We start from the raw sequence: 27,406 nt of genomic DNA, 5'->3' as shown, positions 1-27,406 counted from the left end.
GAAGGACAGCAGCAAGCTCACATGGCTGCTGGGTCGTGCTTCCATCAATGCAAGATCTGACAGAGGGTTCAAGCCTCCCCTTCAGGAGGCAATGGCATTAAGAGATGAGGAGTTTAGGGCACCAGTCCTTCTTCAGCCACTTCCCAGGCACAGTGGTGCATTGGGGAATGACCTTCTGGCTCTACATGATGAGCATGAGTTCGGGTACCCACAATCCAGACCTTGTCTTGCATTAGGTGAACACCAGTATTTGAGGCAACGTCCAGCCAAGGTCAGCTCCCATCTGATCTCTCCCCATCCCTCCTCTCACATCTCCAGCTCTTCCTGGCCACCTCCCCATATTCCCCATAGGGTCTTGAGCTGGTGGTGGTATGAGTAGACCAAGCATGCTGTGGTACCCAAGAGGTGACTGCACACTGGCTGTGCTGCACAGGATAGACCCAGCTGGATCAGGATCACTGCTGCTAATGCCCCTCTGAGGGGTCAGTGGCTGTAGCAGTTGCTCAGAAAGGCTAGGGAACATTTCCAAGGACACTAGAGGTTTCCAGGTGTCTCCTTCTAGGTCCAGCTGGTGGTACTTTGCTGAGGGCCACAGGAATCCTTCTCCATCATCCCTTCCTTGAGCAGATTGGTCTCCCCCAGAATCCCACAATGTAGAGTACTTCTTTTGCTGTGGACATCTAAAGTTGGCAGTATCCCTGTGGAAGGTTCCACCTTGGGTGATCTCTCACTTTGTGGGGCTTCAGTCACTGCCCACCCTGGCACATGCTGCCCATGCAGAACCCATGGGCTCTGCACACAGCTCAACATTTATGTCCTGGGTGACATCTGTTCCTCTGCCCCAGGTGGTACAGTCATGGCTACCTACCTCAATGGCCATTCACCATCTCTGTAATCATTAGACACCACGAGGTTACTCCTAAATCCTATCCGGTATCTCTTACAGCTTGCAGAATGGCAATAAGCTACTTGTCTTCAGTTCCAGCTGGCTGAAAAAGGAGCAGCCATTGGCCAAAGCTGAGCCAACGAGCAATGCTGGTTGTGTCTCTGTGACAGGATATTAAAGAAAGGAGAAATTCTACTGCACAACAGCAGCTGGGAGAGAGGAGTGAGAACCTGTAAATAGGGACAGCCCTGCAGACAACAAGGTCAGTGCAGAAGGAGGACAGGAGGTGCTCCAGGTGCCAGAGCAGAATTTCCCATGCAGCCCATGAAGAGGCCCCTTGTGGAGCAGGCTGTGCCCCTGCAGCCCATGGGTCCCACAGCAAAGCAGATCTCCATGCTGGAGCCCGTGGAGCAGGTGGATGTGACCTGAAGGAAGCTGTGGACCATGGCGAGCCCCTGCAGGAGCAGGCCCGGGGCTGGAGCTGCAGCTTGTGGAGTGGAGCCCATGCAGGAGCAGGGGCACTGAGTGAAGTGAAGTGAAGTGAAGTGAAGTGAAGTGAAGTGAAGTGAAGTGAAGTGAAGTGAAGTGAAGTGAAGTGAAGTGAAGTGAAGTGAAGTGAAGGAGCAGCAGATACAAAGCGTCATGGAGTGACCACAGGCCCCGTTCCCCTGCACTGCTACAGGCAGGCAAGAAAGTACAAAAGGGTGGGGAGGAGGGAAGCTGTTTTTATTTTGTTTTTAGATCCTCACTGCTCCACTCTGTTAGTTAAAGCTCAATAAACTATCCTAATCTCCCTACAGTGAGTCTGTTTTACCCATGACTGCGATTGGTAAGTGTTCTGCCTGTCCTTTAAAAAAAAAACTGGAGCCCTTTTCCACTGTGTTTTCTCTGGCTGTTCCTTTGAGGAGGGGGCGAAAGCGCGGTGTGGTGGAGTTCAGCTGCCCATCAGTGTGAAACCACCACACTCCTCAACCATGTTATTGGCACCAGCTTTGAAAGAAGAAGCATGACTTCAGGCAGTCAGTTGGGGAGACCCTATTTTATTAAGCAGATGCAAAGAGAGAGAACTGACAGAGCAGTTTCATTCCTCAGTGGACAGTAGATATATAAAAAACATTTTCCTAAGAAACTAATGAATGGGAATGTCAATGAAGATAAAAGTAACACTAATGATCATGAAACAAATACCCAGGATGTCATTTGTGGAGAAAGAGGGGAAGTTTATCACTTTTCAGAAACATTCCTGAAATCATTTTCCTAATGGCACCCTTGAGCTCCTGGTTCCTCATGCTGTAGATGAGGGGGTTCAGTGCTGGAGGCATCACTGAGTACAGAAATGATACCATCAGGTCTCGGGCTGGGAAGGAGGCTGAGAAGGGCTTCATGTAGGAAAAAAGTCCAGTGATGACAAACAGGGAGACCACAAACAGGTGAGGGAGGCACATGGAGAAGGCTTTGTGCCGGCCCTGCTCAGAGGGCATCCTCAGCACAGCCCTGAAGACCTGCACGTAGGAAAAAAAAATGAAAAAAAAGCACATGGATGCTAAAGAAGCACCAACCATAAGTACCCAAATATTCCTGAGGTAGGAATTTGAGCAGGAGAGCTTGAGGATCGAGGGGATTTCACAGAAGAACTGGTCCACAGCATTGCTTCGGCCCAGTGGCAGTGAAAATGTATTGGCAGTGACCAGCAGAGCATAGAGAACCCCACTGCCCCAGGCAGCTGCTGCCATCTGGGCACAAGATCTGCTGCCCAGGAGGCTTCCGTAGTGCAGGGGCTTGCAGATGGCAACATAGCGGTCGTAGGCCATGATGGTGAGAAGGGAATAGTCTGCAGAGAGGAAGAATAGAAAGAGAAAGACCTGCGCAGCACACCCTGCATAGGAAATGGCCCTGGAGTCCCAGAGGGAATTGGCCATGGCTTTGGGGACAGTGGTGGAGATGCAGCCCAGGTCAAGGAGGGCGAGGTTGAGGAGGAAGAAGTACATGGGGGTGTGGAGGTGGTGGTCGCAGGCTACGGCGGTGAGGATGAGGCCGTTGCCCAGGAGGGCAGCCAGGTAGATGCCCAGGAAGAGCGCGAAGTGCAGGATCTGCAACTCCCGTGTGTCTGCAAATGGCAGGAGAAGGAATTTGGTGATGAAGCTGCTGTTGGACATTTGATGTCTCTTGACCTTGAGGCTGGTCTAAAAGGAAGAAAAAACAACATTTGTGTAGACATTATATATAAAGGAACTTTTCATCATTGTTGCAGAAATTCACTCAACTGCAGAATAGGGCTTGGTGTATTGTGTATGTTTTGTGTATTTTTTTGTACTTGTCCTACACACCTGAGAAGTCCTTTAAGGTAGAAATCCTTGGTGTACTGCCCACCAAGTAAAATCTTGGGGATCCTGCAAGGCAAAGGGACTGTCCCTCAGGGCAGTGTGCAGACAGAAGTTGTATCAATCAGTCCTGGTCTCAGCTGCCGAGTGCAGGCACCTTGGGAGGTTGGTCACACTTAGGTGTTCCTCTGAATAGACCCTTAATGCTACTGACAGCAGAGGAATCCAGGTTCAAAGTGCGCATCTCCAAACCCCTCACCCAACTCATCATATCTAAGGAGGTTCTCAGCACTCTGCTTTTCCCCAGGGACACACAGGGATCACAGCAGCTGCCCCTATACAACCGTTCAGCAACATTTCTATGGCCTCAGGACTGATGTGTCTTCTCCATGGTGCTGCTAGATAACACAGATCTGCTAGGGCAGAGTTGTGCCCTTCTGCATGGCAGCCTGCAGCCCAGCAGAAGCCCCACGTAGAGTCAAAGGTCGTTAGATGTGATGTCCTGAACAGAGAGCCAGCTCATTCCCAGCCACACAAACACTTCCCAGAGGCCCAAAAGTTTGGAAGAAACATCGATGCTTTTTTCATGGACATACCTGAGCGACAGGAACATCATCAGTGTTTGAGCTGCACCTGAATTCTCATCCCCAAAACTGCAGTGAGTACAAAGCAGCTTATAAAATTTCAATGATATTACGGCTGGAGATCTGTGCTCGATGAGAAAGGAGACCAGGGGATTGCTAAGGGGAAGGTGTCTGCACTGCAGGGATGGCAGGGAAGTGCCCAAATCCCCCCTCCCATGTTGCTGCTGGGAGCAGCTCCCTCCCACCCTCTGACCATGGCTGTGCTGATAGCAGCTGTCCCTGCCTGCAGCTGGGTCTCTGTCCCCATGCCTCCTGCCTGCAGCTCACATCCCCCATCCCACCCTCTGGGTGCTCAGCTCTGCCCTGCAGACACCTCCGGGCAGCAGGGCTCTGCCCAGGGGCAGCTCACTGGGGGCATGTCCTAGAGCCCAGCTCACACAGACCCTGCTGACATTGTAAGGGTGGTGGTGGTTACAAGGAAAGTGTTCTTGTAACCCCCACTCTGACAGATTGTGAGTCTCAGACTCTTCTTAGAAATAACAGCATCCATTTCTACACTCATAGAGCCAAAGCAGAGAAGACTGAAATCTCATGAAGCTCAGGAAAGAAAAGACTGAAGCCAAAATCCCCTTCCTTCTTCCAGTTCTTTTAAAGTCCCCTTGGATACACCCTGGTTGTGCCGTGGAGCTGTGAGCAGGCTGCCCCAGGCAGCAGCCTCCCACCAGCAGCAGGACCCTGCCCTGACAGGGGGGCTCCTTCCACCCGCAGCTTCTCCCTGCAGCGCCTTGGTCAGCTCCCCGGGCAGGCTGATTGCTGAGCCTGGCAGAAGGCAGAGGCCCTGCCCCGCCACACAGCCCCTGGGACACAGCAGGGACCCTGCTCTGCACCAAAGCCCTGGGCACCCCTGCCTGCACCCACGGCTTCTCCTGCCTCCACAAACTGCAGCTGCATTGCCCTCCAGCCAGAGACTTACGGATTCAGGGCTGGGAAGTCTTCTCCTGCAGGGAGCTCTGGGCATGCTGCCACTTCTGCCTGCCTTTAAGCACTGTGTCTCTGCAGGCAGTGCCCCCAGGCCTGCTGCGCTGTGCACAGGAGCTGCTCCTGGGCAGAGCTGTCTCTCTGCAGCACTGCCCACTTGCCGGGAGCTCCCCTTGGGCCCAGGAGCCTGGCCCAGTTCAGCAGCAGAGGCCCAGCCCAAGGCCTCCCTTGCTCTGCCCCCCACCAGGCTCCCTGCACATGGCTCTGGGGCTGCAGGGGAACCTGCTGGCAAACAGCCTGAAGGAATCGCTGGGGCTCCAGCCCTCACCTGGCACACACACTTCTTGACAGCAGGATCATTTCTCCTAGCACAAAAACAATTATCTGTAACAGTCACCTCTTCTCACATCAGCTGATGGTGGGACACCCAGACATGGTCATAAAAGTAATTCCTTTAACCCTCTGCTTAAGGAAGGGATTCAGCAGAGTCAGTTAACCCAACATCTCATGTTGGGTTTTTGTCCTGGGGCTGCAATGGGACTCAGATCCCTCCCATGTCTGCCACAAACCCATGGGAGCTGGGATTCCTCTGCACTCAGTTTAGGTGTGCATAACATGGGCAGCTGCAGATGAGCTCCTTGTCTCATCTCCAGGATCATTAATGGAGATGGAGGAAATCAGGGGGTTGCAATCACCTGGTGACATGTCAGGGGGCAGAGGTATGTGCAGGCATCTACAAGCTCTCATGGAGGTACCATGAGGGACAGGGCAGCACATGGGGACATCCCCTTGGAGACTGGTGGGGAGTGCCTTTGGCCAGCTGAAATGACAGCAAATGCACCCATTTAGGACAACTAAACCTGTCCCTCCTCAGTAGGCTCAGGGCAGCATGTAGAGGCATCCATCTGACCCAATGGAGAACTGTGCCACAGGGTGAGCTGAGTCTCTCTCTCCCTCTAGTTTTCCCTCCATCTCCAGGGACTCTAATGGCACTTGTCTCATGGACATCCCTACATTATCTAATGAAATTCAGGGCAGCTGCTCCATGTAATAGCCAATTCCAGGCCTGCAGTGCTACCCGAGATGCTAACTCTGCCCAGCACCACTGGAGCATGCAGCTGACACAGGCAGCACAGGACCCACAGGACACCTCTGGCCATCTATAGCTGGTACTTAACGGATACCCCTGAAGGCATCTCTGACAGACCTGGTGCTTATGAGCAAGTGACCACTTCCCAGGGCTGCAGAAAGCAAAGGTTTATCCCTCCTCTATCCAGGCAGTGCATGGATATGAGGTACATCACACCAGGGTTTCCACTTGTGTCCTTTGGTTTGCAAACACTGCTGCTGCGTCTTACCCCAATCCCTTACTCAGTCAAGACACAACCCAGTGATTTTTTTCTGTGTCCCTGTATCACAGGATGAGCATAGCCAAGGATATTTTCAGCATCCATTCTCGTGCCTGGAGATCAGCCCCAGCTCCAGCACCGGCCCTCAGGGCTGCACTGACACCACAAAAGGCCCTCTGCAGTCAAGGCAGCACAGCTCAGGCCTGTTTACTTCTGGCCTCAGGAACACCAGGGCGTACTGTGCTTCAGGCCCCTCATTTCATCCTCCTAGGGCCATCTGCCATCCACGGCAGCAGGTCTCTGCTGTGAAGGAAAGCCTCTTCATGCCCAGGCTCTTGGGCACAAGATCTGGGACAAGCCTGAGTTTGGCCCTTGTACCACAGCTGAGGTGCTGCAGCCCAGATGTGCCCCAATGCCCTCAGCCTGGGGCACAGGCAGAAGGAGCTGGATCCCCGCCTGCTGTCACAGGGCTGGGACATTGATGGAAGAGCTGCTGAGGTGTGGGGGGACAGGTCCCTCAGCTTGGGGTGCTGTGCAGGATGGGTGCAGATTGTCCAGAAGAGACAGGCAGGGGTGATCAATAGGGGGTTGCCCTCCATGTGAAGGTTCTGTCTGGATGCTTGGAGCTCCTCTATGGGATGGGCAGCAGACTGGGGGAGCCCTTGTGGGTGAGGGTCAGAGCAGAGCCAGTCAGGGTGACCTTGTGGTCAGAGGTAGATGCCTGCAGTCAGGCTGAAGAAGCAGACAGTCTTGTGGAAGCCACTGGACTAAGATGAATTCAATGACCCCATGTCACCCTGGGGGCCTTTAATCACTCGGACGGTCACAGGAAAGGGACACTGCAGGGTGCAAACATTCCCAAGGTTTCTGTGGGTTCTTGGGGACAGCTTCTGTGCACAGCTGCCAGGTGGACCGACCTAGGTGATGTTCACCAGGATCTGGGACTAGCAAGCAGGAAAACCTGTGTCTTGACACTCCTTCTGCAAAATGCATGTCATAGTCCAGCTGCTTTTCAGCACATGGAAAGAGATGAGGTTTCAGGGCCCAGCCCTACATCCAGCACTCCACAGGCCAACTCATTCATAGTCCCTGGGAGGACTGCAGCCCCTCCGTGCCATCCCTGGGGGTCTTCAGGCAGCTCCTCCTGCCGCAGGGCCAGGGCAGCCGGGCTCGAGCTGCTGCAGCCAGAAAGGTTTGCTGGTCCCATTACTTCCTCATCAGCTGAGATCGGCTTTCAGACAAAGAAGAGGCTGTAGCTGCAGTTAGTTTGTTTAAATATGCTGAGAGCATGGGGACGGCTTCAGCCGAGAGGCAAAACCCCTCTCATTTATATGCAGCAACATGGTGGAGGCTCCTAGGTCAGTCACAGAAAGGCGTGACATATGTTGGAGAAACAATCCACTAAACACACAAAAATCCACTGCTGAGGGGCAGGCACCTGGAGAGTATTGGCAGATAGACTTTAGCGAACTGCCTAGAAAAGGGGGGCTGAAGTATTTGTTAGTCCTCGTGGACTCGTCTGCAGGCTGGCCTGAGGCCTTTCCGTGTCGTACCAGGAAGGCGAGAGAAGTAGTACAAGCTCTGGTAAAAGAAAGAATTCTGAGATTTGGGGCACCTTTGGGAACGCCATCGGACAGAGGTGTTTGATAGCCAAGGGAGTTACTGAAAGAAGCAGACTATTAGGTATTGGTTGGGATCCGCATAGCCCTTACAGACAGACCCCAGTCTAGTGGCAGAGTGGACAGAATGAATCATACTCTCAAGACTCAGGCGAAGCGTGTCAAGAAACTTCAGTGCTCTGAAGACAGATTTTACCCTGTCTCTTGCAAAAGGCCCAGCCCCAGGACAAGCCTCAAACCCCACCTTCCTGGAAGGGCTCCCAGGAGCACAGGCGTGTTGAGGCAGGAACACAGCAGTGACTTCTCCAGCGCTCCACTTCCTCTATTCCGTGGCCTTTGTCAGAATTTGGAGATGCTCCTGGTGGATGGGCCAGGAACCGCTAGGAATGAACTGGGCAGAAGGGAGGTGACTGTTTCTCAGGACAAGAAGGGAAATCTCTCGTCTGTCTCGTGAGCTGTGCTGTCTCCATGCTGCTGACGTCATAAGCCTTCTTATGACACAGGCTGATGTCACAGGGGGATGCCCTGCATCACCAGGATGTAAGCACTGGAGCAGCAGCAGTGCCGGCACTTCCCTGCAAGGCCTGGTCCTTGCTGGGCACTGCTTGGGTGCTTCCCAGCGCTGTCCTTCTGTGGCCAGGAGTGGGGTCAGCAGGCAGCAAGCTTGCACTGGGCGACCCTCTCTGACGAGCGGAGGAGCAGGTGCACATTGCTCCTGCCCAGGACCCCAGTCCTGGTCCGGTCACCAGCCTTAGTCCCCAGCCCTGGTCCCCAGCCCTGCTCCGGTACCCAGCCCTGGTCCAGCCTCCAGCCCTAGTCCCCAGCCCTGGTCCCCGGCTCTGGTCCCGTCCCAAGCCCTGGTCTCCAGCCCTATTCCGGACCCCAGCAATTGTCCCCAGCCCCGGTCCCTAGCACTAGACACATCCCCAGCCCTGGATCCTAGCCCTGGTTCCCATCCTTGGTCCCCAGCCCTTGTCCCCAGCCTTGGTCCCCAGTCCTGGACCCCAGCCAGGGTCCGGTCCCCAGCCTTGGACCCCAACCCGGGTCAAGTCCCCAGCCCTTGTCCCCAGCCTTGGTCCCCAGCCCTGGACTGGTCCCCAGCCCTGGTTCCAAGCCCAGGTCCAAAGCCCTGGTCCGGCCCATAGCTCTGGACTCCAGCCCTTGCCTTGAACCCTGGTCCCCAGCGCTGGTCCAGTTCCCAACCCTAGTCCCGAGCCCTGGTCCCCAGCCCTGGTAAAAAATGCTGGTCCGGATCCCAGCCCAAGTCGTGAGCTCTGGTCCTGTCCCCAGCCCTAGTCCCCAGCCCTGGTCCCCAGCCCTGGTCCCCAGCCCTGGTCCCTAGCCCTGGTCCCCAGACCCGATCCCCAGACTTCGTCCCCAGCCCTGGTCCCCAACCCTGGTCCACAGCCATGATCCAGTCCCCAGCCCTGGTCCAGTCCCCAGCTCAGGTCCTCTGCCCTGCTCCGGTCCCCATGCCTGGTCCCCATCACTGGTCCGGTCCCTAGTGCTTGTCCCCAGCCATCGTGCCCAGCTCTGGTCCCCACCCCAGGACTGGTCTAGAGCCTTGGTCCCCAGCCCTTGTCTCCAGCCCTGGACACCAGCCCGGGTTGGGTCCCCAGCCCTGGTCCACAGCCCTGATTGGGTCCCCAGCCCTGCTCCCATCCCTTGTCCCCAGCCTTGGTCCCCAGCCCTGGTTTGTTCCCCAGTCTTGGTCCCCAGCCCTGGTTTCCAGGCCTAGTCCCCAGCCCTGGACCTTAGCCCTGGTGCGGTCCCCAGGCCTGATCCCTAGCCCTGGTCCCCAGCTCTAGTCCCCAGCCCTGGTCCTGTCCCCAGCCCTGCTCCGGTCCCCAGCCCTGGTCCCCAGCCGTGCTCCGGTCCCCAGCCCTGAACCGCAGGCCAGGTCTGGTACCCAATCATGGTCCCCAAACCTGGTCCCCAGCCCTGGTCCCAAGCCCTAGTCCGGTCCCCAGCCGTGGTCCCCAGGTCTAGTCCCCAGGCCTGGTCCAGGCCTCAGCCCTGGTCCCCAGCCCAGGTCCGCAACCCTGGTCCGGTCCCCAGCCCTGCTCCCCAGCCCTGGTCCCGAGCCCTGGTGCGGTCCTCAGTCCTGGTCCCCAGCCCTGGTCCTGAGCCCTGGTCTGTTCCCCAGCCCTGGTCCCCAGCCCTGGTCCAGTCCCCAGCCCTGGTCCATAGCCCTGGTCCCCAGCCCTGGTCCCCAGCAATGGTTTGGTCCCCAGCCTTGTTTCCTAGACCTGGTTCCCAGCCCTGGTCCAGTCCACAGCCCTGGTCCCCTGCCCTGGTCCCCAGTCCTGGTCTCCAGCTCTGGTCCCAAGCCATGGTCGCCAGCCCTGGTCCTGTCCCTAGCCCTTGTCCTGTCTCCAGCTCTGGTCCCCAGCCCTGGTTCAGTCCCCAGCACTTGTCCCGGGTTTAAGGCTTGATTTCCAACTCAGGTAGTTCTGGAACATTCGTGAAAGGCCTGTGGGAGTTGCAGGCCACACCAGCGTCTGGAACATAGGATGACTTCCTCCCAGAGCCAGATCCCAAAGAGGCACCAGCTCTCAGGGAAACCTGGCCCTGGATTGTCCCCATCACAAGGAGGCTGAGCCATGCCCAGAGGAGCCCTAGGGCTGAGGAGGAGCCCTAGCATCAGGACCCAGGAGTCCTGGCTGCTACATTGTCCCCTGAGCCCAGCGGGACACTCAGGCAGTGCTCTTGCAGCAGCCACCAGCTCTGTCCAGCACCACCACCACCTCCCAGACCAGGACCTGCAGCTTTGGACAGCTGACAGCCCTTGGGCCACCCCGTGGGAAGGGACTCCTGACACCCTTACCTTTGGGGGAGAGATGCAGGAGCACTGGGAACAGGGAAGTCATGTCAGAGGCGATGGTCACCGTCCAGCAGCCCTCCATCTCGCTTACTGCTGGCCCTCAGCTCAGAACAAGGGATGCCTGCCCTGGCTCCTCAACCACAGCTCCTCTGCAAGGTGCCCCTGCTCCTCCGCCCATCAGCGAGGGTCGCCCAGTGCAAGCTTGCTGCCTGCTGACCCCACTCCTGGCCACAGAAGGACAGCAGTGGGGAGCACCCAAGCAGTGCCCAGCAGGGACCAGGCCTTGCAGGGAAGTGCCGGCACTGCCGCTGCTCCAGTGACAATATCCTGGTGATGCATGGCATCCCCCTGTGACATCAGCCTGTGTCATAAAAAGGCTTATGACGTCAGCAGCATGGAGACAGCACAGCTCAGGAGAGGCTGGGGACCAGGGCTGGGGACCAGAGCTATGGACCGGACCAGGGCTGTGGACCAGGGCTGGTGACCCAACCCGGGCTGGTGTCCAGGGCTGAAGACAAGGGCTGGGGACCAAGGCTCGAGACAAGTCCTGGGGTGGGGACCAGGGCTGGGGATGATGGCTGGGGACAAGCACTGGGGACCAGACCAGTGATGGGAACCAGGCATGGGGACCGGAGTAGGGCAGGGGACCTGAGCTGGGGACCGGACCAGGGCTGGGGACCAGGTCTGGGGACCAGGGCTGGGGAAAGGACCATGGCTGTGGACCAGGGCTAGGGACCAGGGCTGGAGACCAGGGCTGCGGACTGGTCCAGGGCGGGGGACCAGGGCTGGGGACCAGGGCTAGGGACCAGGGCTGGGGACCGGACCAGTGTTTGGGACAGGACCAGGGATGGGAACCATGGCTTGGGACCAGGTTTGGGTACCATGTCTGGGGACCAGGACTGGGGACAGGACCAGGTTTGGGGACAATGGCTTCAGATTAAGGCTGGGGACCAGAGCTGGGTACCAGGGCTGGGGATTGGACCAGGCCTGGGGACCAGGTCTAGGAAACAAGGCTGGGGACCAAAACATTGCTGGGGACCAGGGCTGGGGACCAGGGCTATGGACCAGTGCTGGGAACTGCACCAGGGCTCGGGATCAGGGCTGGGGACCAGGGCTGGGGAACAGACCAATTCTGGAGACCAGGTTTGGGGACAATGTTTGGGGACCAGGTCTGGGACCGGTGATTGGGACCACACCAGGGCTAGGGACCAGGGCAGGGGAGCAGGGCTGGGGACCAGGGCTGGGGACAGGGCTGAGGACCAGGGCTGGGGACCGGGCCAGGGTTGCGGACCTGGGCTGGGGACCAGGGCTGAGGCCTGGACCAGGCCTGGGGACTAGGCCTGGGGACCACGGCTGGGGACTGGACTAGGGCTTGGGACCAGGGCTGGGGACCAGGTTTGGGGACCATGATTGGGTACCAGACCAGGCCTGCGGTTCAGGGCTGGGGACCGGAGCACAGCTGGGGACCAGGGCTGGGGACCGGAGCAGGGCTGGGGACAGGACCAGGGATGGGGATTAGGTCTGGGGACCATGTCTGGGGACAAGGGCTTGGGACCAGGGCAAGAAACGGGACCAGGGCTGGTGTCAAGGGTTTGGGACCAGGGCAAGAAACGGGACCAGGGCTGGTGTCAAGGGCTCGGGACCAGGACTGAGGACTGCACCAGGTCTCGGGACCAGGGCTGGGGACTGGACCAGGGCTGGGGACCAAACAAGGGCTGGGGATCAGGGTTGGGGACCAGTTCTGGGGACCAGGGCTGGGGACTGGACCAGGCCTGGGGACTAGACCTGGGAACCAGGGCTGGGGACCTTACCAGGGCTGGGGACTGGAACAGGGCTGAGGACCGGACCAGGGCTGGGGCTGGGGCTGGGGACAAGGGCTTGGAACGAAGTCTGGGGACCAGACCAGGGCTGGGGACCAGGGCTAGGGACCGGGCCAGGACAGGGGACCAGTGCTTGGGACCGGACCAGGGCTGGGGACCGTGGCTTTGGACCAGGGCTGGGGACCAGGGCTGGGAACCAGGGCTGGGGTAAGGACCAGCGATGGAGACCAAGGTTGGGACCATGGTGGGAGTCTGGACCTGGGATGGGGACCGGAACAGGGCTGGGGACCAGGGCTATGGACTAAGGCTGGGGACAGGACCAGGGCAGGGGACCAGGGTTGTGGTCTAAGTCTGAGGACCTGGGCTGGGGACTGGACCAGGGCTGGGATCCAGGGCTGGGGACCTAGCCTAAGTACCAGGGCTGGGGACCAGGGCTGGGGAATGGACCAGGGCTGAGGACCACGATCTGGGACGAGACTATGCCTGGGGACCACACCAGGGATGGGGACCGGATGAGGGCTTGGTATCAGGCAACTGCTGGGGTCGAGGGCTGGGGATCGGAACAGGGCTGGGGAACAGGCCTGGGGACTAGTGCTGGGGACCAGGGCAGAAGCAAGGTGCACCTGCTCCTCCACCCGTCAGCGAGGGTCGCCCACTGCAAGCTTGCTGCCTGCTGACCCCACTCCTGGCCACAGAAGGGCAGAGCTGGGGAGCACCCAAGCAGTGCTCAGCAGGGACCAGGCCTTGCAGGGAAGTGCCGGCACTGCCGCTGCTCCAGTGACGATATCCTGGTGATGTAGGGCATCCCCCTGTGACATCAGCCTGTGTCATAAGAAGGCTTATGATGTCAGCAGCATGGAGACAGCACAGCTCAGGAGAGGCTGGGGACCATGGCTGGGGACCAGAGCTACGGACGGGACCAGGGCTGTGGACCTGGTCTTAGAAATAGGGCGGGGACCAGTCCATGGTTGGGGACCAGGGCTGGGAACCAGGGCTGGAGACCAGGGCTAGGGACCAGACCAGCGCTGTGGACTAGGGCTGGGGACTACAGCTGGGGAGTGTACCAGGGCTGTCTACCAGGAATGGGAACCTGGGCCGGGGACCAGGGCTTGGGACCGGATCAGTGATGGGGACCAGGAATGGGGATGGGAACAGGGCTGGGGACCTGAGCTGGGGACCAGACCCGCACTGTAAACCAGGGCTGGGGACCACAGCTGGGGACTGCACCAGGGCTGGGGACCAGGGCTGGGGACCCAACCTGGGCTGGTGTCCAGGGCTGGAGACCAGGGCTGGGGACCAAGGCTCGAGACCAGTCCTGGGGTGGGGACCAGGGCTGGGGATGATGGCTGGGGACAAGCACTGGGGACCAGACCAGTGATGGGGACCAGGTCTGGGGACAAGGGCTGGGGAAAGGACCATGGCTGTGGACCAGGGCTGGGGACCAGGGCTGGAGACCAGGGCTGCGGACTGGTCCAGGGCGGGGGACCAGGGCTGGGGACCAGGGCTAGGGACCAGGGCTCGGGACTAGGGCTGGAGGCCGGACCAGGGCTGGGTACCGGAGTAGGGCTGGGGACCAGGGCTGGGGACTAAGGCTGGTGACCGGACCAGGACTGGGGTCCTGGGCAGGAGCAATGTGCACCTGCTCCTCCGCTCGTCAGAGAGGGTCGCCCAGTGCAAGCTTGCTGCCTGCTGACCCCACTCCTGGCCACAGAAGGACAGTGCTGGGAAGCACCCAAGCAGTGCCCAGCAAGGACCAGGCCTTGCAGGGAAGTGCCGGCACTGCTGCTGCTCCAGTGCTTACATCCTGGTGATGCAGGGCATCCCCCTGTGACATCAGCCTGTGTCATAAGAAGGCTTATGACGTCAGCAGCATGGAGACAGCACAGCTCATGAGACAGACGAGAGATTTCCCTTCTTGTCCTGAGAAACAGTCACCTCCCTTCTGCCCAGTTCATTCCTAGCGGTTCCTGGCCCATCCACCAGGAGCATCTCCAAATTCTGACAAAGGCCACGGAATAGAGGAAGTGGAGCGCTGGAGAAGTCACTGCTGTGTTCCTGCCTCAACACGCCTGTGCTCCTGGGAGCCCTTCCAGGAAGGTGGGGTTTGAGGCTTGTCCTGGGGCTGGGCCTTTTGCAAGAGACAGGGTAAAATCTGTCTTCAGAGCACTGAAGTTTCTTGACACGCTTCGCCTGAGTCTTGAGAGTATGATTCATTCTGTCCACTCTGCCACTAGACTGGGGTCTGTCTGTAAGGGCTATGCGGATCCCAACCGAGTCTGCTAAATCCCTTCCTTCAGCAGGGGGTTAAAGGAGTTACTTCCATGACCACATCTGGGTGTCCCACCACCAACTGGGATAAGAAGAGGTGATTGTTAGAGATAATTGCTCTTTGTGCTAGGGGAAATGATCCTGCTGTCAAGAAGTGTGTGTGCCAGTGTGGGAGACGGGAGCCCAGGGATTCCTTCAGGCTGTTTGCCAGCAGGTTCCCCTGCAGCCTCAGGGCCATGTGCAGGGAGCCTGGTGGGGGGCAGAGCAAGGGAGGCCTTGGGCTGGGCCTCTGCTGCTGAGCTGGGCCAGGCTCCTGGGCCCAAGGGGAGCTCCTGGCAAGCGGGCAGTGCTGCAGAGAGACAGCTCTGCCCAGGAGCAGCTCCTGTGCACAGCGCAGCAGGGCTGGGGGCACTGCCTGCAGAGACACAGTGCTTAAAGGCAGGCAGAAGTGGCAGCATGCCCAGAGCTCCCTGCTGGAGAAGACTTCCCAGCCCTGCACCTGGTAAGTCTCTGGCTGGAGGGCAATGCAGCCGCAAGTCCTGGAGGCAGGAGAAGCCGGGGTGCAGGCAGGGGTGTCCAGGGCTGTGGTGCAGAGCAGGGTCCCTGCTGTGCCCCAGGGGCTGTGTGCTAGGACAGGGCCTCTGCCGCCTGCTAGGCTCAGCCCTCAGCCTGCCCGGGGAGCTGCCCAGGGCGCTGCAGGGAGAACCTGCGGGTGAAAGTAGCCCCCCTGTCAGGGCAGGGTCCTGCTGCTGGTGGGAGGCTGCTGCCTGGGGCAGCCTGCTCACAGATCCACAGCACACCAAGGGAATTTCAGAGGGATCTTCACCCTCATCTTCCCTTAGCCTCTGCTTTCAGTTTTCTCTTCTTGTATCTTACTGGGAATAGAAATATAAGCTGTTATTTCCAAGAAAAGTCTGAGAGTCCTAAGCCTTCACAAGCAGCTCACCAAGGATCTCACCAAGTCCCTTCCTGCCCCTCAGCTGACAGAAAGCTCCACCACCGCATGCACAGTGTCAGCAGTTTCTGTGTGCCCTGGGCTCTAGGACGTGCCCCCAGCGAGCTGCCCCTGGGCAAAGCCCTGCTGCCGGGAGGTGTCTGCAGGGCAGAGCTGAGCACCCAGCGGGTGGCAGGGGGGCTGTGAGCTGCAGGCAGGAGGCGTGGGGACAGAGACCCAGCTGCAGGCAGGGACAGCTTCAGGCAGCAGAGCCTTGGGCAGGGAATGGCAGGACAGTGCCAACAGAGTCTTATGGCACCTCCCTGTTTACAGTCAAGCTCACAGGATTCAGGACATGACTCTTAATCTCATCAGGAGGAAATGCAGTAGAGCAGACTCTCGTCAGTTCCCGTTGGTCCCTGGCCTTGCCTCCCCTGTTAGAAGCCCTGTGCTATTTCACTCTGTTCCTGCACCTGCTGCTACTGTTCTTGTTTTACGGCTCCCTGCAGATCTGGCTTTCAGATGCAGCTGAAGCACTGACCCTATGGGTCCCACCCCCCAGACCTGTCTGTAGGAGGAAAATTCCCAGCCTCCCTTCTTATGTATGGGCTCTTGGCAATGCGGTCTATGGGGAAGGAAAAAGCTGAACCTCCTTCCAGGGAATTCCTCTAGTCCAGAGGACTGGATTCCATTCATTGGGCTGCTAAATGTGGGCAACTGGACTGAGCCCTTGAGGAATCTGTCTGAGACCAGGACATATGGACGGACTGTCCTTACTGCACTAAGGGTAGTCATTTTGCTAGCTGGGGCTCACAAGATCTTACCTGGAATACAAACGCAAGGGTTTTCTACTGTTCCTGAGTGTGACACAGGCAACTGGAACAAAGTACACCATGCACTCTATTCTGCAGTCAAGGGTTTTGAGACTGGTATTGCTGGGAAGTCCACATACATCAGAGAGAGATTTAATCAGAGATCACTCCTGGTTTGTTTTCACATTGAGCTGCAGGATAGGCCTGACTTCTGCAGAGCCCACAGCAGAGTCCCCTGCTCCCAGTGGCACCACCAACCAAAGCTCAAGCAGGGGAAGGGAAGAAGGGTCTCAGAAAGGAGAAGGTCACTTCTTCAATGAGGAGTAGGTTTCTTCTCAGACATGCCTCTCCTAATTATCAGTGTAATTTCCTCCTTGGATTGTCCCCTTTGTCCAGGAGGATCAGATGTCCAACAGCAGCTCCATCACAGAGTTCCTCCTCCTGCCATTTGCAGACACGCGGGAGCTGCAGCTCCTGCACTTCATGCTCTTTCTGGGCATCTACCTGGCTGCCCTCCTGGGCAACGGCCTCATCCTCACCGCCGTAGCCTGCGACCACCGCCTCCACACCCCCATGTACTTCTTCCTCCTCAACCTCGCCCTCCTCGACCTGGGCTGCATCTCCACCACTCTCCCCAAAGCCATGGCCAATTCTCTGTGGGACGCCAGGGCCATTTCCTACACAGGATGTGCTGCACAGGTCTTTTTCTTCTTCTTTTTGTTTTCAGTAGAATATTGTCTTCTCACCATCATGTCCTATGACCGCTACATTGCCATCTGTAAGCCACTGCACTACGGGACCCTCCTGAGCAGCAGAGCTTGTGCCCAGATGGCAGCAGCTGCCTGGGGCAGTGGGGTTCTCTATGCTCTGCTGCACACTGCCAATACATTTTCACTGCCATTCTGCAGAGGCTGTGTTATTGACCAATTTTTCTGTGAAGTTCCCCAGATCCTAAAGCTCTCCTGCTCAAACTCCTACCTAAGAGAAATTGGGCTTCTCACATTTAGTGTTTTTGTGTTTTTGGGGTGTTTTGTTTACATTGTGCTGTCCTATGTGCAGATCTTCAGGGCCGTGCTGAGGATGCCCTCTGAGCGGGGCCGACACAAAGCCTTTTCCACATGCCTCCCTCACCTGTTCGTGGTCTCCCTGTTTATCAGCACTGGCATTTTTTCCTACCTGAAGCCCACCTCCATCTCCTCCCCATCCCTGAACCTGGCAGTGGCAGTTCTATACTCAGTGCTGCCTCAAGTATTGAACCCCCTCATCTACAGCATGAGGAACCAGGAGCTCAAGGAAGCCATTAGGAAAGTGATGTCATGGATGTTTTCCAGGATGTGCTGAGGAATTTGATTGGACCTTCCAGCAGATATAGACTTCTTTTCTTTGTCTTGATCAGCACACTACAATTATCTGAAAGGATGGAACACTTCTAGAATATTATTTTTTAGGATGTGTATTGCAGGAGTAGAAAAAGTACTCATCTTCTCCCATACTTTCATTGCTAGGAGTCTGTCTCTTATGCACTTCACTTAATCTCCCCAGTCTTTCAGGTATTTCCACCTGGCCTGATTAAACAGACCATATTGGATGCCACCTTTCCAGCAGACTACCTGGACACGTGCACTCTCCATTCTTCTCCAGATTCCCCTCCCCTTACTCTTTGATCATACAGATACATCTCACCTACCCAGTTGGTTTTTGGATCCTGAGGGAGCTTCAACCCAGCCTGAATTCCAGTTTTCTATCTCATCGTCCTCACAGCCAACTCTGTAATTGTATTTCTATACATCATTTCCTACCTATCTCAAACATTCCCACATGGGAGGTCCCATATGGTTGCTGAGAGAAGTGCTGGGCATGAGGAGGGGAGGAGCAAGGTTATCCATACAGTCTAGGACTTCAAGGGGCTGCTTTTCCTATACATACAGAGCTCCTTAGGAGAAACTTTGGACCAATGTCAACTAGAGAATGATGCTATCACTTCTTCTCAAAACTCTGAGCTAATGGAAACTACTCTTAAATAAAGATACTGCTTTCTGTAAAGTTGTCACTGAAACTTCCTCTTTACCAGCAGCTTTGATACCTCACTAACTAACAGGACAAGTCTAGAAGACTGGAAGAAAATGGCTGAATTGTAATGATCCCCATGGTGCATTTGGTGCCGAGTCCGTGAACCTCAGGCAGTGAGAGAATGATGTAACTGCAAGAGAAGTTAAAGTCAGTAGGAGACTTCAAAGTGTCCTGGAGTTTAATGGTCTCCAGGGAGGGTCATTACTGAGAAACCTCCCCATGGACTTATTAGAGCACACAATTGGAGTCCATGATTACAGACAGACCAAGGCACTGTGCAGGAGACTGATACTGAGTAAAGATGAGGCCCTGTGAAGCTTGAGGTCCAAGGTTTAGTCACCCACCTTGCTTCTCCCCCTTGCTCTCATCCAAGCATTTCGTTACTTTCACTGATTTCTCCCCACCCTCCCCGACTGTTCCTTGAAACACAATGGCATTGGCTGACCACAGACTCTTTCTGGGTGACCTCTGGCCCTAACCCATCAGCCTTCTTTTGCACTGTGAACTGATCAGACAGAAGAAATTTCACCAGGATCTTCCAGGTCTGCTGTGCCCTTCCAGCTTCTTAGGTAGTTGTGACCAATCTGTGTTCCTGTTGCTGTCCCACCATGTGCTCAGGCAGAAGGAACTTTAAAGCCCACACCCAAGGCCTCTTCCTACATGGGGCCTATCAGGCTCTGTTCTAGTGAGATTCCAGGGGCTGAAGCTGATTGGTTCAGTTTAGCAAGGACCAGACAGTACTTATATATATATATATATATATATATAAAGTAAGCAAGCTTTATTACGAGATATTTACACACATACCAACCCCAGGGAAATGACAATGGTACCGATGACTGTGAAGCTTTTCCCAATCATTGATGGCCTAGAGGAAGGTGTCAGTAGTCACACTGCTTAAACAGGCATCCCCACTGAGGCAACGTTGTCCTTGATAGCGTCTCATCTCTCTCCTCTGGAGGAGTCCCAGTTTTATACCCTCCTACCCAGCAGCTGTTCTGACATATGGGGCCAACACATGTCACAAGGGCCACCAGGCTCCTCCTTGGTGTTGTATAAGCATGTCTACAAATGCTCATGTGCACCATTTGAGTTGGGGTTGAACTGGCTCTGTGAAGGTTGTTTCTTCATCCATCATCTTCTTCTGCTGCCCTCTGGCCAGCATTTCCAGCTGCAAGTGTCAGGGGTACAAGCCAAGCCACAAAGTTCCACCAACTTTGCCACTGTCTCACCAGCATTGCCTCAGAGCTTGGTTAGATCCTTGTTTTCTCCTGCTTATGTGCTCAGCAACTTAAACCCCTCCCTGCAAGGACGAGCTGTTCCACAACACACCAAACAACACAATCACAGTCATAAGATCACTATGCCTTTACACAGGATTGTAAAGAGGCCACAAGGCTGCAGTGTCATGAGCACAGCATGTCTCCTCATGAGCATCAGTAGCGGAGACAGTTACTATAGCCAAGGGGACAAAGACCTTAGTTCGGCTGGGGCCTTCCAGCCTTGCCAGTGTTATAAATGGCTCAGGATTCAAATTAGGATTAAATAAAAAAATAGGATTTATTGAAAGAATATAAAGGAATAGAGGTAAGCAAACAGCGCTGGGTGTACCGGGAGTCTCCGCTCCACCAGGACGCACACCAGTTACATCAAGCAGCTGATTTTTATGCTTCTAGACTAATACATATTCATTACTACTTCTAAAAAAAAATAGATTATTAAAATTAGCTTCCGGGGTGCAGTCCCTCCTACTGGAGCATGCGCAGTCTCCTCTGGGGTCTCTTCTGGGGGTCTCTAGGGGTCTTTCATGCTGAAGGCTCGTAGTCTTCCTCTCCCCCTTTGTACTTACTGGGCACCATACCAAGTTTACAGAACATCCTCTTCAAGTCTTGTCTCCCAGCCGTCCTTCAGCTTCTTTCTCCTTCCTCTTTATCTCTCGCCCCCCCCTAACCAGATACCAAAGATCCACATAGTATCCCATAACAGTCACTAGTTGCTATCAGTTGTTCTGAAACTCCCAGACACACGAGTAATTAAAACATTCTTCCCCAGCCACTCACAGACACATCTATAGCAGTGTTAGAAATAGAAGTCCGGAATAACAAAAGCAAACAGGTTCATAAATTTAAGAAGTGATAAATTGACTAGAATGAGGGGGAGACTGGGACACCCTGCATCTGTGGTTCAAGAATTGAATTGCCAGTGCAGGGCCCAGAGGCAGACAGGATTCAAACGATTCAAACAGAATTGTTCTTTATGGACACGAATTGTTAAAACATTCCTCACACCAGTGATCTTGGTCTTCTCCACATGCCTGCTGCTGGCCTTCCAGCTTCTCAGGTAGATGTGACCAAGTTGAGTGCCTGTTCCTGTCCCATCACGTACTCAGGCAGAAGGAAAACCCCCATGAAAACTCACACCCAAGGCCTCTTCCTGCATGGAGCCTATCAGACTCTCAGACAGAGGGCATCTCACAATCAGCATGCCAAGCAGGTACCTTCTGCTGCCTTATCGGGGATGCTGGCAGGTGTGATCTGAAAAGCACAGATGTCAGCCAGGAGGCAAGGGCTGACACATCAGGCATTTGTGCTCACTCATGTTCACCTTGTGCTCACTCATGTTCACCAGAGCTCCCTTCCAACCTCAAACGTTCTGTAGTTATGTGATACCTGGCAGTATTTCTGAGAACTTTTCTGTGGTACCTTAAATCAGTCTGAGTCCTCATGTCCATGGAACAGAGCTTGTTTTTAGGATGACTTCACTCACTAGGTAATCCTGATGAGCAGAGGTTACAAAAGCAGGCAGTGTCTCAACCCACAGCAGTGTCCCCAGCCACTGGGTCCACTGTGCAGCACCTTATTCACAGAATCACAGAATCACAGAATTTCTAGGTTGGAAGAGACTTCAAGATCATCGAGTCCAACCTCTGACCTAACACTAACAGTCCCCACTAAACCATATCCCTAAGCTCTACATCTAAACGTCTTTTAAAGACTTCCAGGGATGGTGACTCCACCACTTCTCTAGGCAGCCTGTTCCAATGTCTCACAACCCTTTCGGTAAAGAAGTTCTTCCTAACATCTAACCTAAAACTCCCCTGGCTCAACTTAAGCCCATTCCCCCTCGTCCTGTCACCAGGCACGTAGGAGAACAGGCCAACCCCCACCTCGCTACAGCATCCCTTGAGGTACCCATAGAGAGCGATAAGGTCGCCCCTGAGCCTCCTCTTCTCCAGGCTGAACAAGCCCAGCTCCCTCAGCCGCTCCTCGTAGGACTTGTTCTCCAGGCCCCTCACCAGCTTTGTCGCCCTTCTCTGCACCCGCTCAAGCACCTCGATGTCCTTCTTGTAGCGAGGGGCCCAAAACTGAACACAGTACTCGAGGTGCGGCCTCACCAGAGCCGAGTACAGGGGGACGATCACCTCCCTAGCCCTGCTGGTCACACTGTTCCTGATACAAGCCAGGATGCCGTTGGCCTTCTTGGCCACCTGAGCACACTGCTGGCTCATATTCAGCTGACTATCCACCATCACTCCCAGGTCCTTCTCTGCCTGGCAGCTTTCCAACCACTCATCTCCCAGCCTGTAGCTCTGCTTGGGGTTATTGCGCCCCAGGTGCAGGACCCGGCACTTGGCCTTGTTGAACTTCATGCAGTTGACCTCAGCCCATCGGTGCAGCCTATCCAGATCCTACTGCAGAGCTTTCCTACCCTCGAGCAGATCGACACACGCATAGCTTGGTGTCGCCTGCAAACTTACTGAGGGTGCACTCAATGCCCTCGTCCAGATCATCGATGAAGATATTAAAGAGGACCGGCCCCAGCACCGAGCCCTGGGGAACGCCACTAGTGACTGGCCTCCAACTGGACTTGACTCCATTTACCATGACTCTTTGGGCCTGGCTATCCAGCCAGTTTCTAACCCAACGAAGCGTGCGCCAGTCCAAGCCAAGAGCAGCCAGTTTCTTGAGGAGAATGCTGTGGGAGACGGTGTCAAAAGCCTTGATGATTATGAGTTGGCAGGAACCTTTTGAGGTGTTGGCCTGCCCTCAGATGGAGTAACTTGACGGTTAGATCACATTGGACTGTGCTTGGTTCAGCTCTCATGTTCAGAGGTGATTTTTTTTTTCCTTAACCTCATTTGAAATTTAAAATTTCCAGTGGTGAGCAGAGAAGCACTCCAGAAGCTCCTTTCCACACCCAGGAAGGGAATAATGCACCCAGCAGTGCTCCTGAGAGAGGTTGGGACACAGGACGGGAGGCATTGTGAGCTGCAGTTCCAGGCACTGATACTGAGCCCTGGCTTTCGGGTCTCCCAGCAGGTGCTGCCAGTGCCTGCAGCCTCCAGAGTCCCCCAGCCCTGTGGGCGACACTGGGTCTGGTCCTGACCTTTGGGAGCTGCGCTGGCTGCAGAGGGGCTGCCAGGAGCGCTGGGGCTGGTGCTGCCCACCCTCACATCCTGCCCCAGGTGTCTCTTGGTCCCTGGGATCATTGCTGTGACTGAGGGGAGAGGCAGGCCTGGCTGGGGCCTGGCAGTAGTTTTGGGGTGGTGGCCTTGTGGGAACTTGCCGCAGTGCTGTGGCTCCTGTCCACAGGCCTGTCTCTGGGCTGACCCAGCACCACTGCCCCACACACAGCCACAGATCCCAACAGGAGGAAGGAGCCAGACATCTCCAAGACCATCTCCCACCTGGGATTTTGTACTTTCCCTTTGGTTGATGCCACCAATACTGAGCTTTAAACAGAAAGCATCAAGAAGTGAAAAAGTCCCATTTAATTTATATACAGCTATTACTTTGCTACAAGAAAGTCCACATTGATACACACTTTTAAACAGGCTTGGACGGGCTTCATCTGACACAATGCATGTTCATTCCTCAGTATCAGTGGTAGGAGTGAAAGGATTTGGGGGGGGGGGGGGGTGAAAAGCAGAAGCACCAGCAGTTAAAAATAATGAAAACAAGACAAAATATAATAATGCAAAAGAAGGCAACACAAGGTTTGAATGGATACAGGGGGTCACCTTTGGAGAGATATGGGACATTTATGATTCCCGAAAAATGTCCATAAAAGCACTTTCACAATAGCATCCTTTAGTGCTTGCATCCTCATGCTGTAGATGAGGGGGTTCAGTGCTGGGGGAACCACAGAGTAAAGAACTGCCACCACCAGGTCCAGGGCTGGAGAAAAGATAGAAGGGGGCTTCAGGTAGGCAAACACACCAGTGCTGATTAACAAAGAGATCACGACCAAATGAGGGACACATGTGGAAAAGGCTTTGTGCCATCCCTGCTCAGAGGGCATCTTCTGCACAGTCCTGAAGATCTGAACATAGGAGAAAACAATGAAAACAAAACAACCCAAGAACAGAAAACTACTAAATGTGAGAAGTCCAAGATCCCTATGGTAGGAATGTGAGCAGGAGAGCTTGAGGATCTTGGGGATTTCACAGAAGAACTGGTCCACAGCATTTTCTCCGCAGAGGGGCAGTGAAAATGTATTGGCAGTGTACAGTACAGCATTGAGAAAGCCACTGCCCCAGGCAGCTGCTGCCATCTGGGCACAAGCTCTCCTGTCCAGGAGGATCCCATAGTGCAGGGGCTTGCAGATGGCAACGTAGCGGTCATAGGCCATGATGGTAAGAAGGGAATAGTCTGATGACATCAAAAAGACAAACAGAAATTCCTGTGCAACGCATCCTGCATAGGAAATGGTCCTGGTGTTCCAGAGGGAATTGGCCTTGGCTTTGGGGACAGTGGTGGAGACAGATCCGAGGTCGAGGAGGGCAAGGTTGAAGAGGAAGAAGTACATGGGGGTGTGGAGGTGGTGGTCACAGGCTATGGTGGTGAGGACGAGGCCGTTGCCCAGGAGGGCAGCCAGGTAGATGCCCAGGAAGAGCACGAAGTGCAGGAGCTGCATCTCCCGTATGTCTACAAATGGCAGGAGGAGGAACTCGGTGATGGAGCTGCTGTTGGACATGTGCTGCCTGTTGGGTATGGAGATCTGTACAGGTAGTAAAAGACAATGACATGTTAGGACAGGTTTCTCTGAGTGAAGCCTATGCCATTCCTTTTAGACCTCCCCTGCCATACTCAAATGTTTTTTGCTTCTCTGCTGGAATCTTTGGTTTAGCTCCATGACATGAGCTTCATTTTTAAGGTTCAGTCTTGAATGAGGAACAGGGCACTCTGGTGCTGGTCTCGCAAGGGAATCAGTCCTGACCAGTGCAGGGAGTACACAGGAACATGGCAGGAGGGCAAAGTTTTATTTTCAGATTTTGTCATATGAAATCCCTTCTTACACAAAGAGGAATAGAATCACAGAATGGCTTGGGTTGGAAGAGACCTTACAGATAATCTAGTTCCAGACGCCTTGCCGTGGGCAGGGATGCTACCCACTAGATCACGATGCCCAGGACCTCATCCAACCTGGTCCTGAACACCTCTAGGAACAGGACATTCACAGCCTATCTGGGCAATATGTTTCAGTACCTCACCTCCCTTTGAATGAAAAATTTCCTCCTAATCTCTAATAAAAATCTCCCCTGTTTTAGTTTAAAGCCATTCCACTGATCCTGTCATTATCTGATTGATCAAAAAGTAGATCTCCATGTTTTTTATAAGACCCCTTTAAGTAGGGAAAAGCTGCAGTGAGGTCACCCTGCTCAGCCCCAACTCTCTCAGCCGTTCTTCGAAGGAGAGGTGCTCCAGCATGCTGATCGTCTTCATGTCAGCATGTTAACATCTGCATTCTGGTGCTACATAATGTAGTTGGCAGAAAGGAGTTTTAGGGGCAATTTTTAATACACATTCTCTTCCCACTCTTCATGCCCAAACAGTGTTCTCAGAAGTCAGAAATCCTGAGCATTTCTGATGCACTCACAGTGAATGGCTGTGAGACCTGAGAGGCAAAGGGATTTCCTGTGGCTCAGAGCAGAGTGAGGGAGCTGGCTGGACTTGTCCCCAACTGCCTGAGCTTTTGTAGATGGAGGGCAATCACATTTATGTTACCCTGAAAAGAAGCCAAATGCTGCTGAGACCAGATGAATCCACAGCCAATCTGTCAACGCCCAGCCTTTCTCAAGGTACCTGAACCACCAGCACCACACCTCTAGTCAAGGACACCGATCATTCATTTCACCAACCCAACAGTTGCATGTAGCATCTCTCTGCTTCTTCCACGGGTTTCACAAAACACAGAGATGCTATGGAAAAGATTTGCAGCCTGCAGGACAGCTCACAAATTGAAAGGACACCCAAGGAGATAACCAAATGACCTGGTGATGGTCCTTCATGAAGGGAAAGTCAACTCTCTCCCCAGCCTCACAGACTGCATTGCCCACAACCCCCAGGCAGCTGACCCCCTCTGCAGTTGCAGCACAGGTGGAAATGAGCAAGTGGCTGGAGAGATGCACCTCTGCTCTGCTGGAGCTCTGGCTGCAGAAGACATTATCCATGCCTTGGACTCATGGCTGTGAGGGCAGAAGCTTTTCTGGGTGGGAGAGGAGGCAAGGGGGCATGCTCAGAGGAAGGGGTCTGCACTGAATGGAAAAAAAATATGGAGAATTCTGATGAATTCTCTCTCTGACAAGACTTCTTATTAACCTTCCCCTCATTCCCTGATCATATCCCTGATACATGAAGGTTTTCTTTCTGGGAGTTGTTTCCCTGTCTTATTCCTGTTTCTGCTCACAGCCTCATCCAAATCTGTGCACAGTAATCTTTGCCCTTCAGAAACCTGCCAATATGCAAGAGACTGCTCAGCTGCTTGTGCATCTTTGCAGGTGGAAAAGGACCTGTCAGAAAGCCCAGATGGGGTCAGCAAAGTTGATGCTGTTTCCTTCAATATGAAGAGGAGAGGCTGAAGGTACATTTGGGGCAGCTCACAAACATACCAATTGTCAAAGTTCCAGTTCAGGAGCATCAGCAATCTGCTCATATTTACAGCTCCTCTTCGATTTCTTCCTGCTTCCCCTCCCTTCCAGTAGAGTAGGTAACTGAAAAGAGGGCAGAAAATCCCTATTTTGACCTTGCTTGCTTAGAAAAATTGTTTGGGAAATGCCCTTGATGTACAATGGATCTGTGAGCAGGCTGCCCCAGGCAGCAGCCTCCTGCCAGCAGCAGGACCTTGCCCTGCCGGAGGGGCTCCTTCCACCCGCAGCTTCTCCCCACAGCGCCCTGGGCAGCTCCCCGGACAGGCTGAGTGCTGAGCCTGGCAGGCGGCAGAGGCCCTGCCCCGCCACACAGCCCCTGGGGCACAGCAGGGACCCTGCTCTGCACCACAGCCCTGGACACCCCTGCCTGCACCCCCAGCTTCACAGCCTGCAGCCAGCCTGTGACAAAGGAGCTCTAAGGGCCTCCATGCTGACCCTGCAGGAGGGAACCCCTGCTCTGGAGCATGTCCTTCTCTGTATTAAAGAAATACGCAGTGTCTCCAGACTGTCCTGCTCTAGGACAATGGAGGTCAAGGACACCTCCAGGATATTCCAGTGCGTTGCAATGCACTTAAACTTACCATGTTAGGGGTTGCTAGAATTGCTTCTCCGGTGTATTCTCAGCTTTCTAACACTCCACACAGTCTTAAACATCTCTCCCTTCTCTCCCCACCCGTGCCAGCCGCAGGCAGTGCCCCCAGCCCTGCTGCACTGTGCAGAGGAGCTGCTCCTGGGCAGAGCTGTCTCTCTGCAGCGCTGCCTGCTTGCCACGAGCTCCCCTTGGGCCCAGGAGCCCGGCCCAGTTCAGCAGCAGAGGCCCAGTGCAAGGCCTCCCTTGCTCTGCCCCCCACCAGGCTCCCTGCACATGGCCCTGGAGCTCCAGGGCTCACGGCTCCTTGAAGACAGCAGGGTCTCTCCTGGGGAACACACTAGCAAACAGACAAAGCAAACACTGACTGGCCCTCTCTAAACACTGTGCTGACTGATTCCTGTAGCAGGAATTGCCCTACC

General features: G+C 55.0%; 2 protein-coding genes across 2 annotated transcripts in view; one reads left to right on the top strand and one right to left on the bottom strand.

The window, feature by feature from the left end:
• Positions 1–24,441, bottom strand: part of LOC311425637 (olfactory receptor 14A16-like) — a gene marked incomplete at both ends in the record, with an annotated part of 210,404 nt that extends 185,963 nt beyond the window's left edge. Inside the window, one exon of the mRNA XM_084501577.1 lies at positions 23,788–24,441. Within this exon, the coding sequence (XP_084357703.1) occupies positions 23,788–24,441 (654 nt within the window). The remainder of the gene's footprint in view (positions 1–23,787) is intronic.
• On the top strand, positions 16,801–17,736 carry LOC311425608 (olfactory receptor 14J1-like; the record flags this gene model as incomplete). Its single annotated transcript, XM_084501545.1, has 1 exon — positions 16,801–17,736. The coding sequence occupies one exon, from the start codon at positions 16,801–16,803 to the stop codon at positions 17,734–17,736; it is 936 nt and encodes a 311-aa protein (XP_084357671.1).
• Positions 24,442–27,406: the final 2,965 nt, after the last annotated feature.

Source organism: Aythya ferina (assembly GCF_964211825.1).
Source record: "Aythya ferina genome assembly, chromosome: 32".
Taxonomy (NCBI): domain Eukaryota; kingdom Metazoa; phylum Chordata; class Aves; order Anseriformes; family Anatidae; genus Aythya; species Aythya ferina.
Note: the sequence above shows the minus strand (reverse complement) of the source record. Positions and strands in the feature narration are given on the sequence as shown.